Here is an 18,252-nt window from a genome sequence, read left to right as displayed (position 1 = left end):
GGAACCTACACATTGATTGTGACAAGACATATTGCAGCTGATTTTTTTTTTGAAAAGTTTCAACAGCAGAGCTCTCAAACTTTGGTCGAGTCGATTACCCCACAAGCAAAATGGTCAATAAAAGAACTGGCTTATTGTTGAATGTGTCAGACATAAACAAAAGGTTAAGTCGAACATGTTAATTGTTTTGCTTCTGTATAAGCTCATATATAAAGGGCGCTTTTATGAATTTGGGATTGTTACACCAACAAATCTAGCAATAAGAATTCTTTTTCTTACCCAATACGCCTAAATGAGGTGGTATGCGATTGTTTCAGACCATGTCTGAGTTATAAATTCAAGCTGCACAGTAAATCTGTTGCATTGCAATAAATTTTGTACTTTGACACTTAAACTTGCACAACAGCAAACCATCCATTTTTATCTAACTTGTGTGACTTTAAACTGCTCTACAAGAGAGAAGTGGTTTCCAGACAGTCAACGGTACCAATAAAATATGTTGCCTAAACTATTAAATATATTGACGTGTGAGCGACCAAACCAGCTGTCACTTACTAACTGTCAGTAAGTTAGCTCAGCTGGACCATGGATGTAAGAAGGTGAACTGGATACAGCATTGGAGGACGGCCTCCATTCATTTATATGAGAGCTGTTCAGTGGTGGGATGAAGCCAGCTTCCATGCTGGAGCTTCCACAGTGTGTGGTCCAAAGAGCAAATTCAGTAGATTTCTGTAATCATGCAGCACTTCCTAGACTTTCCAAATGTTAATGGACTGAATGGATAAAATCCTTATCCCAAAAATTATTTTACAGGGTTTGTGATGCTCAAAAAATGTAGCCCCCATTTTACAGTTGCTTCTTTCACAGTGTTAACTGGTGAGGAAACAGTCTTTTTGGGCCGCAGTGCATCACATGATGTTGTCATTATATGGTTTGACCAGTACGTCAACGTCATCAAGACGTGTCCCAACCATGAGTCGTGAGCTGAGGTTCATAATGCCGCAGTGTGATGACGAACTGACCCACTTCATCCCTCAAACCCTTTATCCCTCCGCACACAACCCTCTTCCCATCCTTCACAAATCCTGTCACCTATCCAATAAACTATATTTTATACATAACATATAGTGTGGTCTCTGTCAGTGAAAATAATGCTAGTTACTTGTTAACCCATGACATGAACCCTGCTTTCCTGAGTGAAAGTCCTGTGCTTATGTGACCCATCAGTACATCCCACCACCATCTTCTAGCACCAACCATTTTGCGAGATTGTACAGATGTGGTTGTACAGATCTGCTGTGCCACTGGGTGTCATGGTTCAACTTTATTAGTGGCACCAGTAGAAAAGGAACAAGAAAAAATAAAATACCTTACAGTTGTATGAGCAGAAAAATGAGTCAAACATGATGCAAAAGTTTTCCTTTTTTTTACTCAATTTCTCCTTCATGCGTCAAAACAGGCGCTGACATAGCTTTGTGTCAAAGATGGTAAACAGACACATAAAAGGTAAACCAACAGTGTGACAGTGAACCTGCAGGGATCAAACAGAGACAAAACTCATATTCAGATTCAAACAAACAAATCCAGTCTGAACACAGCCGTAAATTAGTTAGCATTTAGTGGCCAGAGCATGCGTTTACAAGTGAATAACCTTGTTCTGATCCACATGTGCATTCATTTTAATTCGCTCCAGCCAATCAGAAACAAGAATTCACCAGGTTTAAACATAAAACAGAAACTTTCAGTCGTCTGATGTTTGTTTGCTGTTCCCTGATTGGATGTGAGAGTTGAGTCTTTTCCTACAAGACCTGTTTAACTAGCTGGTTCATCGGCAGGGACACAAACCAAATCATGCTACACCGGCGGCTAGCCTGGTCCCCGCCGGACGCCACAGAGTCGAAGGAGACGAGAGGCAGCTTCATCCACTTTTCTCCACCAGGAACCTCTTTCTATCCTCATCATAAAACAAAGAAAATAACTTCCTGTAATAAAACTGAGAGCCTGTTCTTTGCATTCAAAGCCTTGTGTGATGAAATTGAACTTTGAGCACTTGAGCATTGGTTTTCATTGAGGTATCACAGCAGCAGCAGCAAACATGACCAGTTTCCATCCAGCAAGCATTTGTTCAGTACTGTTAATGCTAATAAAAGAGGTTCCCGGTGGACGCTTTTTATTCTGCCCGTCTCCTTTTCTTCTCTGGTTTCTTCAAACTTTTTTAAATCATTCCCAGTTTTCTAGAGTCTGTCCAGGTCTCTGTCCCGCCTTCACGGACTCTGCTGCTCCATGTTATCAATCAAAGGGTCTTTCTTCATGAACTGCAGATGTCTGATGGACCTCCACACCCCGACATAGCTGTCACTAGCTGACTGAGCGGGGGTGGTGTTCTCTCTTTGGAGGTGCTCCCTCTGCATCTCCAGCACCTCTTTATCCGTCATGACTTGGGAATTAACGCCCGGCTCACCGTCTCCTGTCCACACCTCTCCGTTAGCCAACCCAGCCGGCTCCTCCTTCCCGTCACCACTCAACACTCCCTCCATCTCTGGATTTCCTGCATCAGATCCGGTGCCAGCGACAGGTCCATCTCCATTCAGAGGCGGTTTCTCCCGGTACGGCTCACCAGGCAGCCCGCCATCCTTCCCCGCCTCCTCCAGGTCCTCGTACAAGCTCTTCTTCTTGGTCTCAAAGTATTTGACCACGCAGTAGGTGATGGAGCCAATGGTGTTGACCACCACGCCGCCGATGAACAGCCCGGTCGGTGTGACGTCGTTGAACGCCAGCATGCCAACGGTGATGGTGGCAATGCTCTTGACCACGCCAACGAAGCTGGTGGTGACAGCGGAGTTGATGTAGGTGCAGTGGAGCGTGGTGAAGTTCATGGCGCAGCCAATGAAGACGCAACAGATGAAGATGACGGTGATGTGGGGGTCATTCCAGCCCTCGTACGACCACATGTTGATGGTGTCCATGGAGATGAAGGAGCACACCAGGAGCACCTGAGAGACAAAGAGAGCCACATGGAGAAAAATTAGAAACAAAAAAGGAGAGAGGAGGTAAAGAAAGAGAGGAAGAGGAGGAGTAAGAACACAAGACATAAACATAAGCTGAGAACTAAAATGGAAATAAGGTGCAAGTTCTGAGTCTTAACTGAGTTACAAAACCAAAATCAAACTTCCTGTCTTGAGTGGCTGTAAAGTCCATCTTTATGCAGATGATACAATTATGTATTGCACTGCTGATTTTGCACAACTTGTCACTGAGAACCTACAACTGTCCTTTAATGTTCTATAAGACATTCTGATTAATCCTAAACTGGTACTTAATACAAGTAAAATAAATACTGTTCACGCTGTTTACTGAATCAAATACTGACAGATTTACTGAATATAAATATGTTAGCATCTGGCTTGATGAGGAAATGATTGTTGAGGCTGTTTTCAGATCAGTTATTGATCATGGGGATGTAATTTACAGAAATATTGCTCCTTCCGTTCTTAAACCCCTGCACACGGTCCATCATTCTGACTTATGGCACGTATAATTGTTTCTTATATGATAAGGCAGGCTGGTCTTCTCTGGCAGAGAGGCAAAATAAGGTTTGGTATCTGTTTATCTATAAAACCCTTGTTTAAAAGCTACATCCTTACATTTCAATCGTGCAGATTAGAACTTTGGACATTATCAAACTCACTGAAATGACCAGGACCTCTGAACACGGTCTGAATTTGGACAGTCAGCCTTTTCTTTTAGTGCCACAAATTCTTGAAACATGAAAAATCAATACTATCTCATGGAAAATTTAAAACCATGATTACAAACCTTCCTGCTTCAGTGAATAGTTATTTTGACTGAACTCTACTGTTTTCTTTTTCATCATCATTGTGAATGAGAGTAACCTCAATGATTCTTCAAATTTGAAGAAGGATGGTTGAATCAAACTGAACAGACAAATAAGAAGAGAGGAGGTAGAGTGAAAGGAGGTAGAAGTGGAGAGAGAACAGAAAAAGATGAGACGAGAGGTGGCAGAAAAAGATTAAAAAGAAGAACCCCCACAGTCCTACCGGTGAGGCCATGATGGCGATGGCGTACTGCGCTGTGAGCGGTCCGTACTCGCTGTCCAGGCTGGTTTTCTGGATCAGGACCAGATAGGAGGCGTGAATGATGACCGCCAACACACCGGTGACATAACCGAAGGGGTCGCCGGTGAGATCACCAGCACCTGAGGAGAAAATCAAGTAGAGATTCAAATCACTGCAAAAAAACAAAAAGGTTTTCACAATTTTTGTGTAATTTCCATTCTTTATATTTTCTGATTGTTTTTTGTAATTAGTAATCAGTTTTGTGTGTTCTATCTGTGGAGTCCAGGGTTGGGTATCATCTGGGTTTATTTTTCCGATAACGATGATACCTTTCTCGGCTGCAGGCCCTGATGCACAGATTGGTACCACTTTTTCTTTTGTTTTGCCTCCAGCTAACAACATGATGTAATCGTGATATTGGCACTTAAAGGGTCTATATGCACTTAATGAACTGAAGACTAAAGCTAAAGATAAAATGCCCGAGGTAAAATGGCAGCATCCTCGTGAGCTGATGACCCATGTGGACATAAAAATAAAGGAGCAGCACTGTTCTCACATTCCAGAGTAGAAACAATAAAACAGTATGTTTCACTTTAATAAGAAACAACATTCAAGTTGGGGAAAAACAGAGGGTTATTTTCAATGCTGATGGGTCAGTCAACATTATTTCGTGGTGTTAGAGGTCGCCATTGATCTGTATCTGTTCAAGACTGGAGATATGCAAATGTACTGACACATTACACCAACTTTGATTATGTCCAAAGCAAATCCAAAACCAGTGTTTCATAGTGTTTAACAGTAGGTGTGTATGGAGGAGGGTGTGGTTAGCAGTCAGCTGAGGGAGGTGTGGGGGAGGGTGGCTCATCACAGTAATGTCAGGTGAGTTGATTGGCACAGCTGCTGCTGGTTTTTCCTGATTGCATCTCTCCTCTTTCATGCAGCAGTGTGCTGGTCCTCAGATGACTGCTGCTCAGACAAAGACGTGTGCTGCAGGAGCCGAGCAGCTGCAGGCACATGTTGTGTATTAGTGATTTATAGAACCGTGTTCTGAGCAGGAGTCTCATAATAAAAGTACTAAGGACTCTCCAAAAGCTGAATCTGTGTGTCTCTGCTGGGGGAACTCATGGTGGCAGCAGGATGGCTACACTGTGTTTCTCCCTCCAACCAGAAATATGAACTTTTCTTTTGTGCTGCATCTCTTGGCTCGTTGGTTTCTTTGCTACAAACAGAGCCAACTGTGAACAGGGAAGAAGCTTGTGTGTCCACAAAAACCCAAACTGAGATGCATATTTGAATGCACTGTTTACATGTCCAAAGAATGCTCCTAAAATCAGAATAATATCAGCATATCTTAGGGATTCAGGCTTAAACCACCTTGGAATGATCCAGGATTGTGCCAGTGTGAAAGCTCACTTTTTCCAAACATGCAGTTTGAAAAGCCCTTTAGAGGGTGTAAAGGCTGTGGATCGGGCCCCCAGAGGGGATTCTGGGTGAACCTATATCACCATTCTCTGTAGAAACTTTTTATATAGATGGCTGCATATTTAACCCTTTATATTAGGTTCTTGGTAGAATGACCAGAAAGGAACATTTATAAAAGGTTCTGTAAGGAACAAAAGGTGTTCTTTTATGGGGACAAGCCAAAGGACCCTTGGTGGTTCCAGTTAGCACCTTGCAGATCATGAAAAGCTGTTTTGGGAGATTCGACAATCAGCTGTCTTGCTGACCTGTGATTGGGCCCCTAATAGCTCATAAGTGATCCAGTTTTCTTATTTTACACATTTAAAAACGCAAAGACTTCAGAATTTGTATTGACCTCCAGTCAAATTAGAGAGTTATTTTCACCCAAAAAGGAGCAGAAGTGTGACACAGTAACTGGATGGGTTGCTCTCATCTATTTTCTAAAGCCTGAACATAGAGCCAAGAAGAGGAGCAAAAGTCTAGTTTCCCTCAGACACCTTGAGTTACATCATGCTTAAAGGTTATTATGGAAACGTTGCCCAATAATGCTAGAAATAAACAGCCTAAAACAGCTTTAATCGTGAGAAATGTTGTGTACTTTCACTGTCACAACCAACGTAAAGACTGGACAAAACAGGGGAGATCACACAACTTGTGTTGCAGCCAGACCAGGTGAGCTGAATCTCCCTGATGACCTGGCTCCGCCCACCAGGCCTCACACCATGCAAAGACACAGGTGTGCTCTATTTGATTTAAACAAAAACTCTGAGATTCCTTTTGCCAAATATTTTAACCAGTGAAGGTCAAGCTGGTTTCATGTTGTGGACCTGACTGACTTGTTCTCTTGCATCTCAGGAAAAGATCAGTGTTCTCAAACGATGGAACGATTAAATATAGAGGAGAGTAAAGCGAGAGAGGAGGAGTGTGGGAGTTTAAAGGTGGGAAAGATGGAGGAATCAGGAGAGACAGTGAATGAAGTGATGATGAAAATGGAGCAGCAGGAGGAGGAAGAGATGGAGAACTAATCCTCTTCTGAGTCTGCATGTAGGCTGGAAACTTCAATTCAAACTGAGAGAGACACAAAAACCAAATACACACGCACACGCACACACACACACACACACACACACACACACACACACACACACACACACAAACTCTGGATCAGATCTGCATTAAAAAATATTCTGAATGTATATTTAAATCTAAACCCAAATACACTTAAACTGTTTCCTGATAAATTATAATATGTATATGCTATTTTCTTTCCTGTGTGTCAAATTTGGGGTGATTTTCTGGTTGTAGTTTGGTAGAAAGAAAGTACACTGCCTGATCAAAAAAACTCACCACCTGGATTTAACTAATCAAACAGTTAAAATCCTTCCACTGGATAATTACTGCTGTGATTAATATGTTTCAGCTGATAAGTTACTGAACTCTAACTGATCTCATTTCTTAAACAACCATGTCAGAAGACAAATCCTGTGATGGAGGAAAAGAGGAGTCAAATTATTGACCTGCATCAAGCAAAGAAAACAACTAAGGAGACTGATGAAACTACTAAAACTGGGCTAAGAACTGTCCAACACATCTGGAAGGATAGAGGTGAACCATCATCCTCAAGGAAGAAATGTGGTTGGAAAAACATCCTGAATGATCGTGATCAGAGATCAGTTAAATGTTTGGTGAAATCAAATCTTAAAAAGTCAACAGTAGAACTCACAGCTGTGTTTAATAATGAAAGTAAGAACATTTCCACACAATGTGAGGAGAACTGGAGGGTTTGGGACTAAACAGCTGTGTAACCTTAAGAAAACCACTTAACAGTGAGGATAATCAGAAAAAAAAAGGCTTCAGTTTGTTAGGGAGCATAAAGATTGGACTGTGGATCAATGGAAAAAGGTCATGTGGTCTGATGAGTCCAGATTTACTCTGTTCCAGAGTGATGGGGGCATCAGGGTAAGAAGAAAGGTGGATGAAGTGATGTTCCCATCATGCCTAGTGCCTACAGTACAAGCTGTACAGCTGTCAGAACCTCTTCCATCATGCCGTCACTCCAATGTTGGATTTGTAAGAATAAACTGTAAACATAAACTGAACTTACAGCATATTTCAGCTCGTTTACTGTGTGGAGGCTGAAGAAACAACAAAGGGACATAACTGAACATTTAATGTGCAAACAAACAAAATCTCAGGAGCAGCACATCACATTACTTCTACATCATTTCACTGCTGCTGATGGTAAAATATGATCTTCCATCATCATATGAGAAACATGAGAACATCATCTGAGGTGTTAATGATGCTACGAGGCATTTTAAAGCCAAAACATGATTTTCCAGTGCAGTGAAAGCAATATTTACTTTATGATCCACTTTTTAGGCAACATACCTATTAAATGTTGACAAAGCAACATTATGTCACTTGATTAATCCACGAAAGATGTCTGGAAGAAGCAAATATTAGATTTCTCACAGGAGAAAAGGCGATTATCATCCAGATTAAAGCCAGAATGATGAATCTGTCCATTAGATTCATATTCTGCACATTTCATGTGTGGACCCCCTCCTGCCTGAAGAGCACTGAGAGCAGCAGCTGTGGAGATTGATTCAGGAAATGAATATCTGTAGGTTTTTTTTGTTTATGACTTCAGGATCATTAACGGTAATGGAGGAGAATAAATTTACTGCGGGGGAAAATGATTAAAGGATCTTTACAGGGACAGAAATTAATGTAATGGTTAAAGAGCTTCACATACGAGGGGAAGCTGTTTCACTGGGATTTATTTTATTTATTTATTCATTTATTTCCTTTAATTCAGAGGACAGCTGAAGATATGGCAGGAAAGTGGTGACAGCACATGGAGCGAACACTTCACCAACTGAGCTACCAGGCCAACAACTGGGGTTTCTTTTTTATAGAAAAATAAGATTTTTCCAGTTTGGTTTATTTGTACAGAAAACATTGACAGTTGCATAAGCAGTGTCAGATGTACTGTATATGTGTTTATAGTCAAAGTTCTGACTTCAGTCCTTGATGACCATTGGTAGTCCAGGCAATTGTTAAAATTACATGTTTCAGTGTAAAAATCTTAAAATCAGTCCATATAGTAATCGAGAACAGGAATAATAACCATCCATGACCACGAAGAGACAAGTAGAACAAAACAAAAACACAAAAATATTATGAAGGCTCAACAGAGTGTTACAGGGAAGACGTAGTTTTGTAGACCGATCCAGATGTTAGCATCACTCTTAGAGATATCGTTCAACAAGATAATGTTCACAAATGATGAGTTTTGAAATTTAAAAATTGAACTACACCACATCACTAAGTGACTACTTGGTGTGATGACGTTTAATGTCCCCAACAACCTCTGTCGTCTCATTTACCTCAGGCAGCTGAGGAAATTCAAATTCTCCACAACGCTGCACAAATCCGCCACAGTGGGGTTTGTGCTCTCTGGTACAGCAATCACAGCTCTCAGGACAAAAAGGCCCTTCAGAAAGTGATCCAGTGCAGCGATTGCATCACAGGGACGGCACTGCCCTACCTGCAGGACATCTACACCTGGTGGTGCAGGTCCACGGAAAACCACTTCATCAATGACGTTTATCAGCCAAAACACAAGCTGCTTCAGTGGCTGGTGAGCGTCTCTGCTGCATCATGGAGGGAGTTTCCTCCTGGAGGCCATATCCACCATCAACTCTTCAGAGGAAAGAAAAACTCTGCACAACAAACATCCTGCATCTTTTGCACATATATTTAACATTTTTTCCAGCTCAGCACTTTCCTCTGTGCATTGTCTGTTCAAATTCTGCAGTTTCAAACAGTCTTTTTTTTAACTTAACCTAATTCTAATTTCTTAAACTGTTTTTTATATTACAGTGATTCAAAAAGGAACTCCACAGATTTTACACATTAAAGCGTGTCTCCAGGTGTCCTCAAGTCCTCAAATGCACTGACTCGTGTGACAAAAATGAAATGAAAAGAAAAATGAAGAAGTGAGTTAATCCAGAGTTATAGCTATAGCTGCTCCTCATCTCAGCTTGAGGCTAGAACATACAGGCTACATTAGCAGCTACTACACATCCAAATCTCTGACCCTCACTGTCCACTGTGTTGCATTGTGGGTAATGTAGGTACCAGGTTTTGACAAGCAAGAAGAATGTGACAAATCTCCGCTTTTGTCCCATAAAAAGGGAAATAACTTTTTAAATCTTAAAATGTGCAAGTGTGTGTGTGTGTGTGTGTGTGTGTGTGTGTGTGTGTGTGTGTGTGTGTGTGTGTGTGGTGATGTGTGCTTACCAGCCAGTGCAGCTCCAGCAGTCGTGATGATCACAGCAGTCACCACACCAACGGACGGCACGCCGTTCCTCAGCACGCACACGCCGATGCTGAGCGTGAAGAGCGGCAGGCAGCGTTTGAACACGACATACATGGGCAGGCTGAGGCCACGCAGAGACCACAGGGTGAGAGTGGACTGCAGCGTGGAGAGGATACACACCGAAGCAAACTCCTGCACACACAGAGAGACAGACACACACACTTAGAGGACAAATTAAAAGACCAAAGTTGAGTCAGCAGTTGTGGTGAAGTAGATCTAAAAATGTGTGAGTCTGCTAACTGCAACAAATTAGTGCTAGAAAGAAGTGAGCTAACCCAGACCTATAGCTACAGCTGCTCCTCATCTCAGCTTCAGGCTAGAACATACATCCAGATCTCTGATCCCAACTGTCAAACGTTGAGTCAACAGTTGTGGTGAAGTAATTGTAAAGAGTAATTGGCAGAACTGCTGAGGCTCATTGATTTTGCAGATATTTAGTGATAAACCAAAGTATTGGCACAACTGATTTTTTTTTTTTTTTTCATTTTTTTTTTTTTCAGCTCATCCAGATACCATTAGCCATCAAACATTATTGATTCAATCTGTTTTGTTGCAGCATTCAACATTGGGGTGAACTTGGCATGTCATTTAGTTTGTATTCCACTTGGAAAATGGAGGTTAGTTAGCCTAGGTGGCTAATGTTAGCAGTTATTCCAACAAGATGTTACTTTCTATTATTTCAATACCTGCAGGGTCATTGGCAGCTCTCACACATTCAGTGCTTTGTGTGGTCTGACATTATATATTATAAGGGACGTCTAGCTAACGTTAGCTGTCTGTCTCTTGTGGGTTCAGTTGTGGTGGTGGCAAAAAAAAATCAGACTGTGAAAACGGCAACAAGCCTGTAACCGCAGTCCTCCATACATTACCTGCCTGTCTGTTACAATATCAGATTTTCTTATTAAATGTGGTTTCTTATTAAATAAAAAAGCTTGAATGTGGCCTTTGCACCTGTTTTTTTATACTTGATCAATCAGACCACTGCTGTGCTGTCAAGCAAGTGATCAATAAAGAAATCTGGGGGCTTTGAGGCTCAGCTTTGCCACCATTTTTCCCAGAGGCCATGTGCAGAATTGCAGCAAAAATATCCTCCACCAGCCTAAAAAGCATTTTCTACCACAGGCCGACATTATAAAAGCATCTGTAAAAGTGTTGACAAGACACTTTGAACTACAAATATGCTCAGTCAGACTCTTTCCATGATGATTTTTTTTTTTTTCTGATCCGTTGCGGCTATATATTTGTAAAACATTCTTCAAGCTGGAAAAAGGCTTTTTAAAAATCTGTGTTGTCATCACAGTGTACAGTGTACAGACTGAGTGAGGGAAAGGGGAAAACACTACTGCACATATTCAGTGGGCCGTATAACCAGAAAGTAAACCAAGATACTAGAAACCTTTTTCAACTATTGCACCACACGAGCAGCTCTCATTGGACTGAATGGGTGCCATCTTTGTACACAGTATCTAATGCATTTTAATCACATCTATGACAGCTACTAAATGTGGCTACCGTTAGCACAGTTAGCCATATAGTTCCTGGATGGAGGTGCAAACACCAACACTCCCCCAGGGCTCTAGAGTTAAAAAGTACAGATAGCAGCATGGCTACCTAAGCTAATTAGCTAGCAGCTGTGAGCAGTTACTTTAGCAACATAGGGAGCTATTTATATTGTTCTTTGGGCTTTTTTAGCCTTTATTTATACATCCATGACTAACAGGCTGTTTTTGACTTAGGTCAAAGAAGAACAGCGTTGGAGGCGGGGCCTCTGTTTATTCCTATGAGAAGTGCTCTGTGGTGGATGAAGCCGACTTCCATGCCAGAGTTTCCAAACATGCTGCTATGTTGTGCGACCCAAAGAACAAGTGCACCAGACATTTTCTTCAGCCGAGCCGTTAACTTCTGGTTCTACTTACTTAAACTGATTTAACTGTGCAGCTCTTCTAGACTTTCCAAATGTTATTACACTGAATGGATGTGGATCAGATCCTGATAATGAAACGAGTTCTTTCCGGGGTTTGTGATGCTATAAAAATGTGTCCACTGTTTTACAGTCCCCTCTTAGTGGACAGTGGCCGCTGTGCATCACCTGATGTTGTAATTTCACGGTCTGGCCACTATATCAAGTAGGCTTTAAAGCTCGGCCTCTTCTTGGTGGTTTGCCATCAGTAGGCTTCCAATCAGAAGAAAGTGTGGGGCCTTAAAGACCCAGCTTGTTTCAGACGGGGGGGAACTGAGGGACTGCTTAAACTGAAAGGATATAACTATAATTTTAACCATACTGTAACGACCAAAGACGAACATCAAGAAGATCTATACTCATTTCTTAAATGTCATTTTTGTTTCATACACTCAGTGCTCCTGTACAGCCTCAGATGTGTATTTCAACTGTGGTGAGTTTGATAAACAGTCCTGCCAATAAAGTTAATGAATGGTATCAGTCAATCAGCCACTCAGCCAATCTGTCAGTCGGTCAATTATCCAGTCAGTCAATCATTCAATCAATCATCAACAATAAAATACCAACAGGCAGTTTTACCAATACTGGGAGGGGAGGGGGCGTCTACATCCATGTTGATGTTGAAACCATCATCATACCAACACGTTCATCATCACATCACTGTGATGCACATTAACATGGAAAATATGAAGTGATGATGAGGCAACCTGTGTGTCACACGATGGTGACGCAGAATAAAAACAAAGTTTGTGCTTTAGTTTAAGAATAATTTAAATAACCACAAACCACAGCAGTCACTCAGTCTGTAGCCTAATTTTACAGCTGCAGGTTACAAGTGCAGGAATAATAAGATCATGGAGAAAGAAAGTAACTGTAATCCAACAGACTTTAAGTAATTTAACCATTAATATTTTTGTATATTACAAAATAAATTCACATATGTGTATTTTATTACCTACTACAGTGTGTTTAGTCATTTTAACTACAAATATTCCAGTATATTTAGTTGTATTATTTTTATTTTGTCAAATAGAGCAGTGGTTTTAAAACTGGACCAGCAGGGATGCTACAGAAAGAGGAACTGAATATTTTAACTTTCATCACATTTTTGTGACTATAGAGGAAGAACTAGGATTACTGATTTATATTGATCATGGTTTGATCATTGATTGGCTGTGAAGATTTTATTATGATCAAACCTAAACATAAAAACTCACTCAGAGGGGATTCATGAAGAAAAAATCCACTTAAACTGATCTTATGTGAATTTACTGAGGGGGTCCTTGACATGTAGAAATTTGGGAACCCCTGAGATAAAAGTATAATTATAAGTAATAATGGTATCATTTTAATAAAAATAGAGCAGCAATGATTGGTTGATCACTTGATTAGCTGTCACCTACTAAATCAATCACTAACTAATTTGATAAGTAATTATCTTCAGTCATTTTTTAAAAGAGAAAAGCCAAATTCTCTGATTTCAGCTTCTCAAATGTGAATATTTTCTGCTTTCTTTATTCCTCTGTCAGTAAACTGATATTTTTGTTGTTGTGGACAAAACAAGACATTTCTGGACATCATCTTGGGCTTTGGGGACATCTGTCACTATTTTCTGTAATTAATGGAGAAAATGATCAACAGATTAATTGATAAGGAAAAAAATAATTGTTAGTTGCAGCCCAAAAATATAAGTATTCCTGCTACACTTCTGAATGTGGACATATCTGAGTTCCAGGACGCCTGATGAGAATACTTCTAATATTTGTCATTATTTCAGTCTTACATGAGAAGTTGCGGAGAGAAAGGCTGGAAAATTAAAATAAAAGTCAAAAGATGTCAGGAGAATTTATCCCTGAAACTGCAAGCATCCCTGCGGGTTGGAAATGTCACAGTTCTGGTCAGTTTTTGTACCTTGGAGAGCTGCAGGCTGAACGGAGGGATCTGGATCTTCCCCAGCCTCCTCAGGGTCTCCAGAGTGAGCGCGGCGGTGCTGCTGGTCAGCAGCTGGATGAGCGTCAGGAAGCTAAAGTGATAATTACTGATGAGGAACTTCAGCAGGATGTTCAGGGAGCCGGAGAAGACGCCGTGCGCCACGGCCACGGAGATCCCCAACAGTCTGCTCTTCAGCACATCCATGGTGGGCTGCTGGTCGCTTTCAAGAAAGTCAAACTGAGGGTAGAAAGTGTTGTTCCCCGTCCCCGTTACAGCCCGGGTCGGAGAGGTTTAGTCTCGGAGATGATGGGGAGGACTCGGACTTTACGCACAGCCGCGACGCACGACGGAGACGCGGGAGGAAAAGAAGGACACGAGGCTGCAAAAAGCCACGTTTTTACCGTCTGTGAAGAGAAAAGTATCTGCATTCAGGAGCTTTTATTTTAAAAAACAAAAATCTGAAGGTTTAAAGAAATAAAAGAAGGTGAGAAGATCCTCTGTTCGGCTCTATGACTCGTCTCTTCGGGTTTTCTCTCTTGAGTTTAAGCAGCGGGTCAGTTCACCTTTCAGTTTCAGCTTCATAAAACAAAAATACTCAAAAACTGAGTCATTTTTTCTTTTAGTTTCCACTCACTCATTTTTACCAGCAGGAGACTTCATCAAAGACTTTTTTCTGTTCCAAAAAGAAAAGGAAAAACCTCCGATAACCATCAAAGAGACGCAGAGGGAGAAGAAAAGAAAAGAAGAGAAAAAGAGGAAGTGATTCCCTGGAGTAGAAGCTGCAGTAGAGTTCAGTAGAAGCAGCAGATGTACAGTAGAGGGGAGCTCGTCCTCTGAGAACAGCCAGTGAAATAATAAATGACATTTTGCCGCAGCGCCTCTTGGCTGGGAACCCGAGAGAGAGAGAGAGAGAGAGAGAAAGAGAGGGGGGGGGGGGGGGGGGGGGAGAGAAAGAGAGGGGGGGGAGAGGGAGAGGGAGAGAGAGAGATGGGGGAGGGGGGTGGCAGCTATTTCACTTTATAAACGTGCTCATATCAATTAACCTTCTATATAATCATATCAGCATCCACAAACACTTTCAATGTATTTCACACAGAGAATGAACAAAAAATGAAAGTGGAAAGAGGAATATAAATGAGTAACTTTATATAATCAGTTGGATGAATTAATTCAGTCCACCTTTATTTACAGAGAGGTCCAGTCTCTGAGGGATAAAAGAAGAGGAAACAAATCCAACATGTCCAGCAGACACAAGTTAAATTCACTGCAGATATTTTAAAAGGCTGAAAAGAAAATTGAAAAGCAGTTTAAAAAGTAATTAATTAAAAAAAAAAAAGTTAAACCAGAATTAAGGATATGTGGTTAAATAGATGAAGAGAGACAACTTATTAACCGAGACAATCATTATGAAGCGAGTCTAGAATTAACAGAAGCAGTTGTGAAAGTCATAAAAACATCAGATGGTAATAAAACTTGTGAAATAAATGAAATTATTGTAATTAAGCAATATCACAGTGAGGTCGTGCTGTTGTACTGAACACCGGCACAGCTGTGATTTGGTTGTAGGCACGAGGCTGCAGATTATCACAGGTGTGATGATATTCAGTCCAACAGTACGACATCAGTGTGACGCTGCTTTTATACAACAGTTCTACACGTCCCATTTATCAGTTTACAGTAATAAGTGATGACAGATTCTGATTTCTGTGTTTATTTACTCATTTTTTGGTTCCACCAACACAAACAGTTCTGCTACTAAACAGAGGCTGGGCTGCAGGGATGGGAATTGATAAGATTTTATTGATACCAATGTGATTATTGATTCTGCTTATTGACCCAATTCTTAATTCCTGTGGACTTTTGTGTGGAAAAAGTTGGAGTATTATTATTATTATTATTATTATTATTATTATTATTATTATTATTATTATTATTATTAGTATGTTCATGGCCTCCTTCAACAACTGTGGAGTTCAGACTCTTGAGGTTCACATGTGGAGCTGTTTGGCCAAAATGAAATCAGATGTTCTGCAGTGAAAAAAAGAGAACATGCTGGTTGTAGCAGTATTTCAACTTAGCATGTTTCCTTAATCTCTGATGACATGTCATGGTCGTTTCATCATTTATTACAGTAAATATATCACATATTTCTTCTTTGAGGATGTGTGGTTAAGCAGATCTCTTTTTCAAGAGAGGCAGAAAACAACGACCAGAAAACAAGAAGAGCACATTAAACCAGAAACTATCAAGTAACTAATGGGCCTTGAATTAATAGAACCTATTGCAAAAGTCATAAAAATGTCAGATAATAAAAGTTATAAAAAATAAGTGCAATTTGTGGGGGTGAGAACAAGTTTAAGAGAAGATTTTACAGCTGCTCTCTGCTCTCAACTTCCCATCAATAACAACTAATGTGAAAGCCTGAGATCTGACAAAGTGTTATAAAAATGAATACTAAAACTGTATAAAAAGTATTCATCCCTCGACTTCAGACAGATGTCACGTTTCTTTGACACATGATCTCCAAGACTGACGTAAAACTTTCTTTCTTTGATGTTTTGAATCAGTTTAACACAGTCAGAAAGATAAACCCAATGGGACAATAAAAAGCCTGGGAAGTTCAGAGATGTGAGCAGGACATCCAGGGACCAAACAATCTGGCTGCAAATGAGCATCTGCAGGAACGACCCCTGAAAACGCCACGAGTAAAAAAGGCAGACGCTCCAAACAGGCCCTGCACTGGTTTTACTCAAAACCACCAGCTAGTGACACTAGAGGAAAAGTCAGGAAAACAGAACTCTACTATGGTGTAATGGTTACACCCAAAACCCTCTCTGGGCGTTCTATCTAGAACCATTCCATCTACTAAGTGTGCTTACAGGAACCCACTCAGGGAGTTCTACCAAGATCCTTTTTAATTCCAAGGGTTTTATCCAGAACACACTCAGAAGGTTCTACCTGAAACCTTTGTCATATTCCAAGGGTTTCAGTTAGAATCCAATTTTTTTATTCAAAGGGTTTTATCTAGAACAGACTCAGGAGGTTTTACTGGGAACGTTTATATATTCCAAGGATTTCAACAGTCGTTGAAGAACTCTTTTTTTTTCCACCCACAACTGGGTGTTATATCCTGAACCACTGCACCTTCAAAGGGTACTAACAAGAACCTACCCGGGGAGTTCTACCAAGAACCTTTTACTATACCAAGAGTTTTATCTTAAACACACTCAAGTGATTGTACCAGGATTTTTTCCCCAAGGGTTTTTATCAAGAACCCACCCAGGGGTTTCTACTGAGAACCCTTTTATGGTACAAGAACCCTTCACAAAAGAGTTGTTCGGGGATTTCAAAAATCCTTGAAGATTTATATTTCTGCAAAGGGTTGTCTGGATGAAAATGGCTCTTAATGCATCCCTTAGTCTTACAGAGAAACCTTGATAAACCATTTTCTCAAAAGGTTCCTCACAGGCAAATGGTTCTGAGTAGAACCTAAGCCCTTCAGGAAGAACCTTTATTTCTATTTATTCACTCGTAGGTGGAAACAAATTTGTCATAAAAGAAGAACCCAGTCCACAGTGATCTGCATCATTCCTCCTGTTCTTGTCGGTTCAGTTTGGACATTACCAAACAGACAGGAATGTAAAGACTACGGCTCGAGGAAACCTGCATCACAGCTTCATCACTGCTGCCTTCAAGCCACCAGGAAAAATCAAGCTCTCTTTCTCTTTACCTCCACTGAACTCGCTCTTCCTCTTCTCACAGTTCAATTTAGTTCAGTTCAAATCTGCTTTATTGGCGTGACAGATAACGGATTAACATCGTACCCAAGCCTTCTCAGGGATGAAATGAATCAGAAAATTAACAGATACCAGATTAATTAATCAACACATTCTGCAAAAGCACATTAGCATGTAGAACATTTAGTACGAGTGAAACCAGTGCACAGAAACGCAGAACATGAGGAGAAATGACTGCATTCTTCATTATCGATTCATCAATCGTTGAAGATTTACATCTGATCTCTGATAAATGTTTTTGGGGCACAAAGTGAAATCTCCAGAATTTGTGTTTTGTTTGACCGACAGCACAAAACTGAAAGATTTTCCGTTTTCAAAAATATAATAAAAGCGAAAACCAGCAAACAGTCATACAAGAGAAGCTGGAACCAGAAATAAATGGCTTCTATGATAAGTATAATTGTTGTTAATTAATTTTCTGTCAGTCAACTGTAATCAGATATTAAACAACTTTCAGAGCTAATTTCATCTGTTGCCATATTCATGTTTTTTAAGGCCTGAAAAGCCGAATATCCAGCAATTCACAAAAAGAAAAGAGGAATGTTAGATTAAATCAGAAAAAGTCTCGCTTTTGTTAAAAATACGTTTTTTCTGCTTCCCTTTCCTGTTTATCATCTTGCAATGACTTTTGGGGCTCCA

At 40.6% G+C, this 18,252-nt stretch overlaps 1 protein-coding gene across 1 annotated transcript; it reads right to left on the bottom strand.

The window, feature by feature from the left end:
• Positions 1-1,404: 1,404 nt before the first annotated feature.
• slc35d3 (solute carrier family 35 member D3) lies at positions 1,405-14,682 on the bottom strand. Its single transcript, XM_084737411.1, has 4 exons — positions 13,796-14,682; positions 9,846-10,056; positions 4,059-4,216; positions 1,405-2,993 (listed from the first exon to the last, which is right to left on the bottom strand). The coding sequence occupies exons 1-4, from the start codon at positions 14,018-14,020 to the stop codon at positions 2,265-2,267; spliced, it is 1,323 nt and encodes a 440-aa protein (XP_084593537.1). The 5' UTR covers positions 14,021-14,682; the 3' UTR covers positions 1,405-2,264.
• Between the last annotated feature and the right edge of the window lie 3,570 nt (positions 14,683-18,252).

Source organism: Lutjanus erythropterus, chromosome 15 (assembly GCF_056507025.1).
Source record: "Lutjanus erythropterus isolate fLutEry1 chromosome 15, fLutEry1.hap2, whole genome shotgun sequence".
Taxonomy (NCBI): Eukaryota; Metazoa; Chordata; class Actinopteri; order Lutjaniformes; family Lutjanidae; genus Lutjanus; species Lutjanus erythropterus.
Note: the sequence above shows the minus strand (reverse complement) of the source record. Positions and strands in the feature narration are given on the sequence as shown.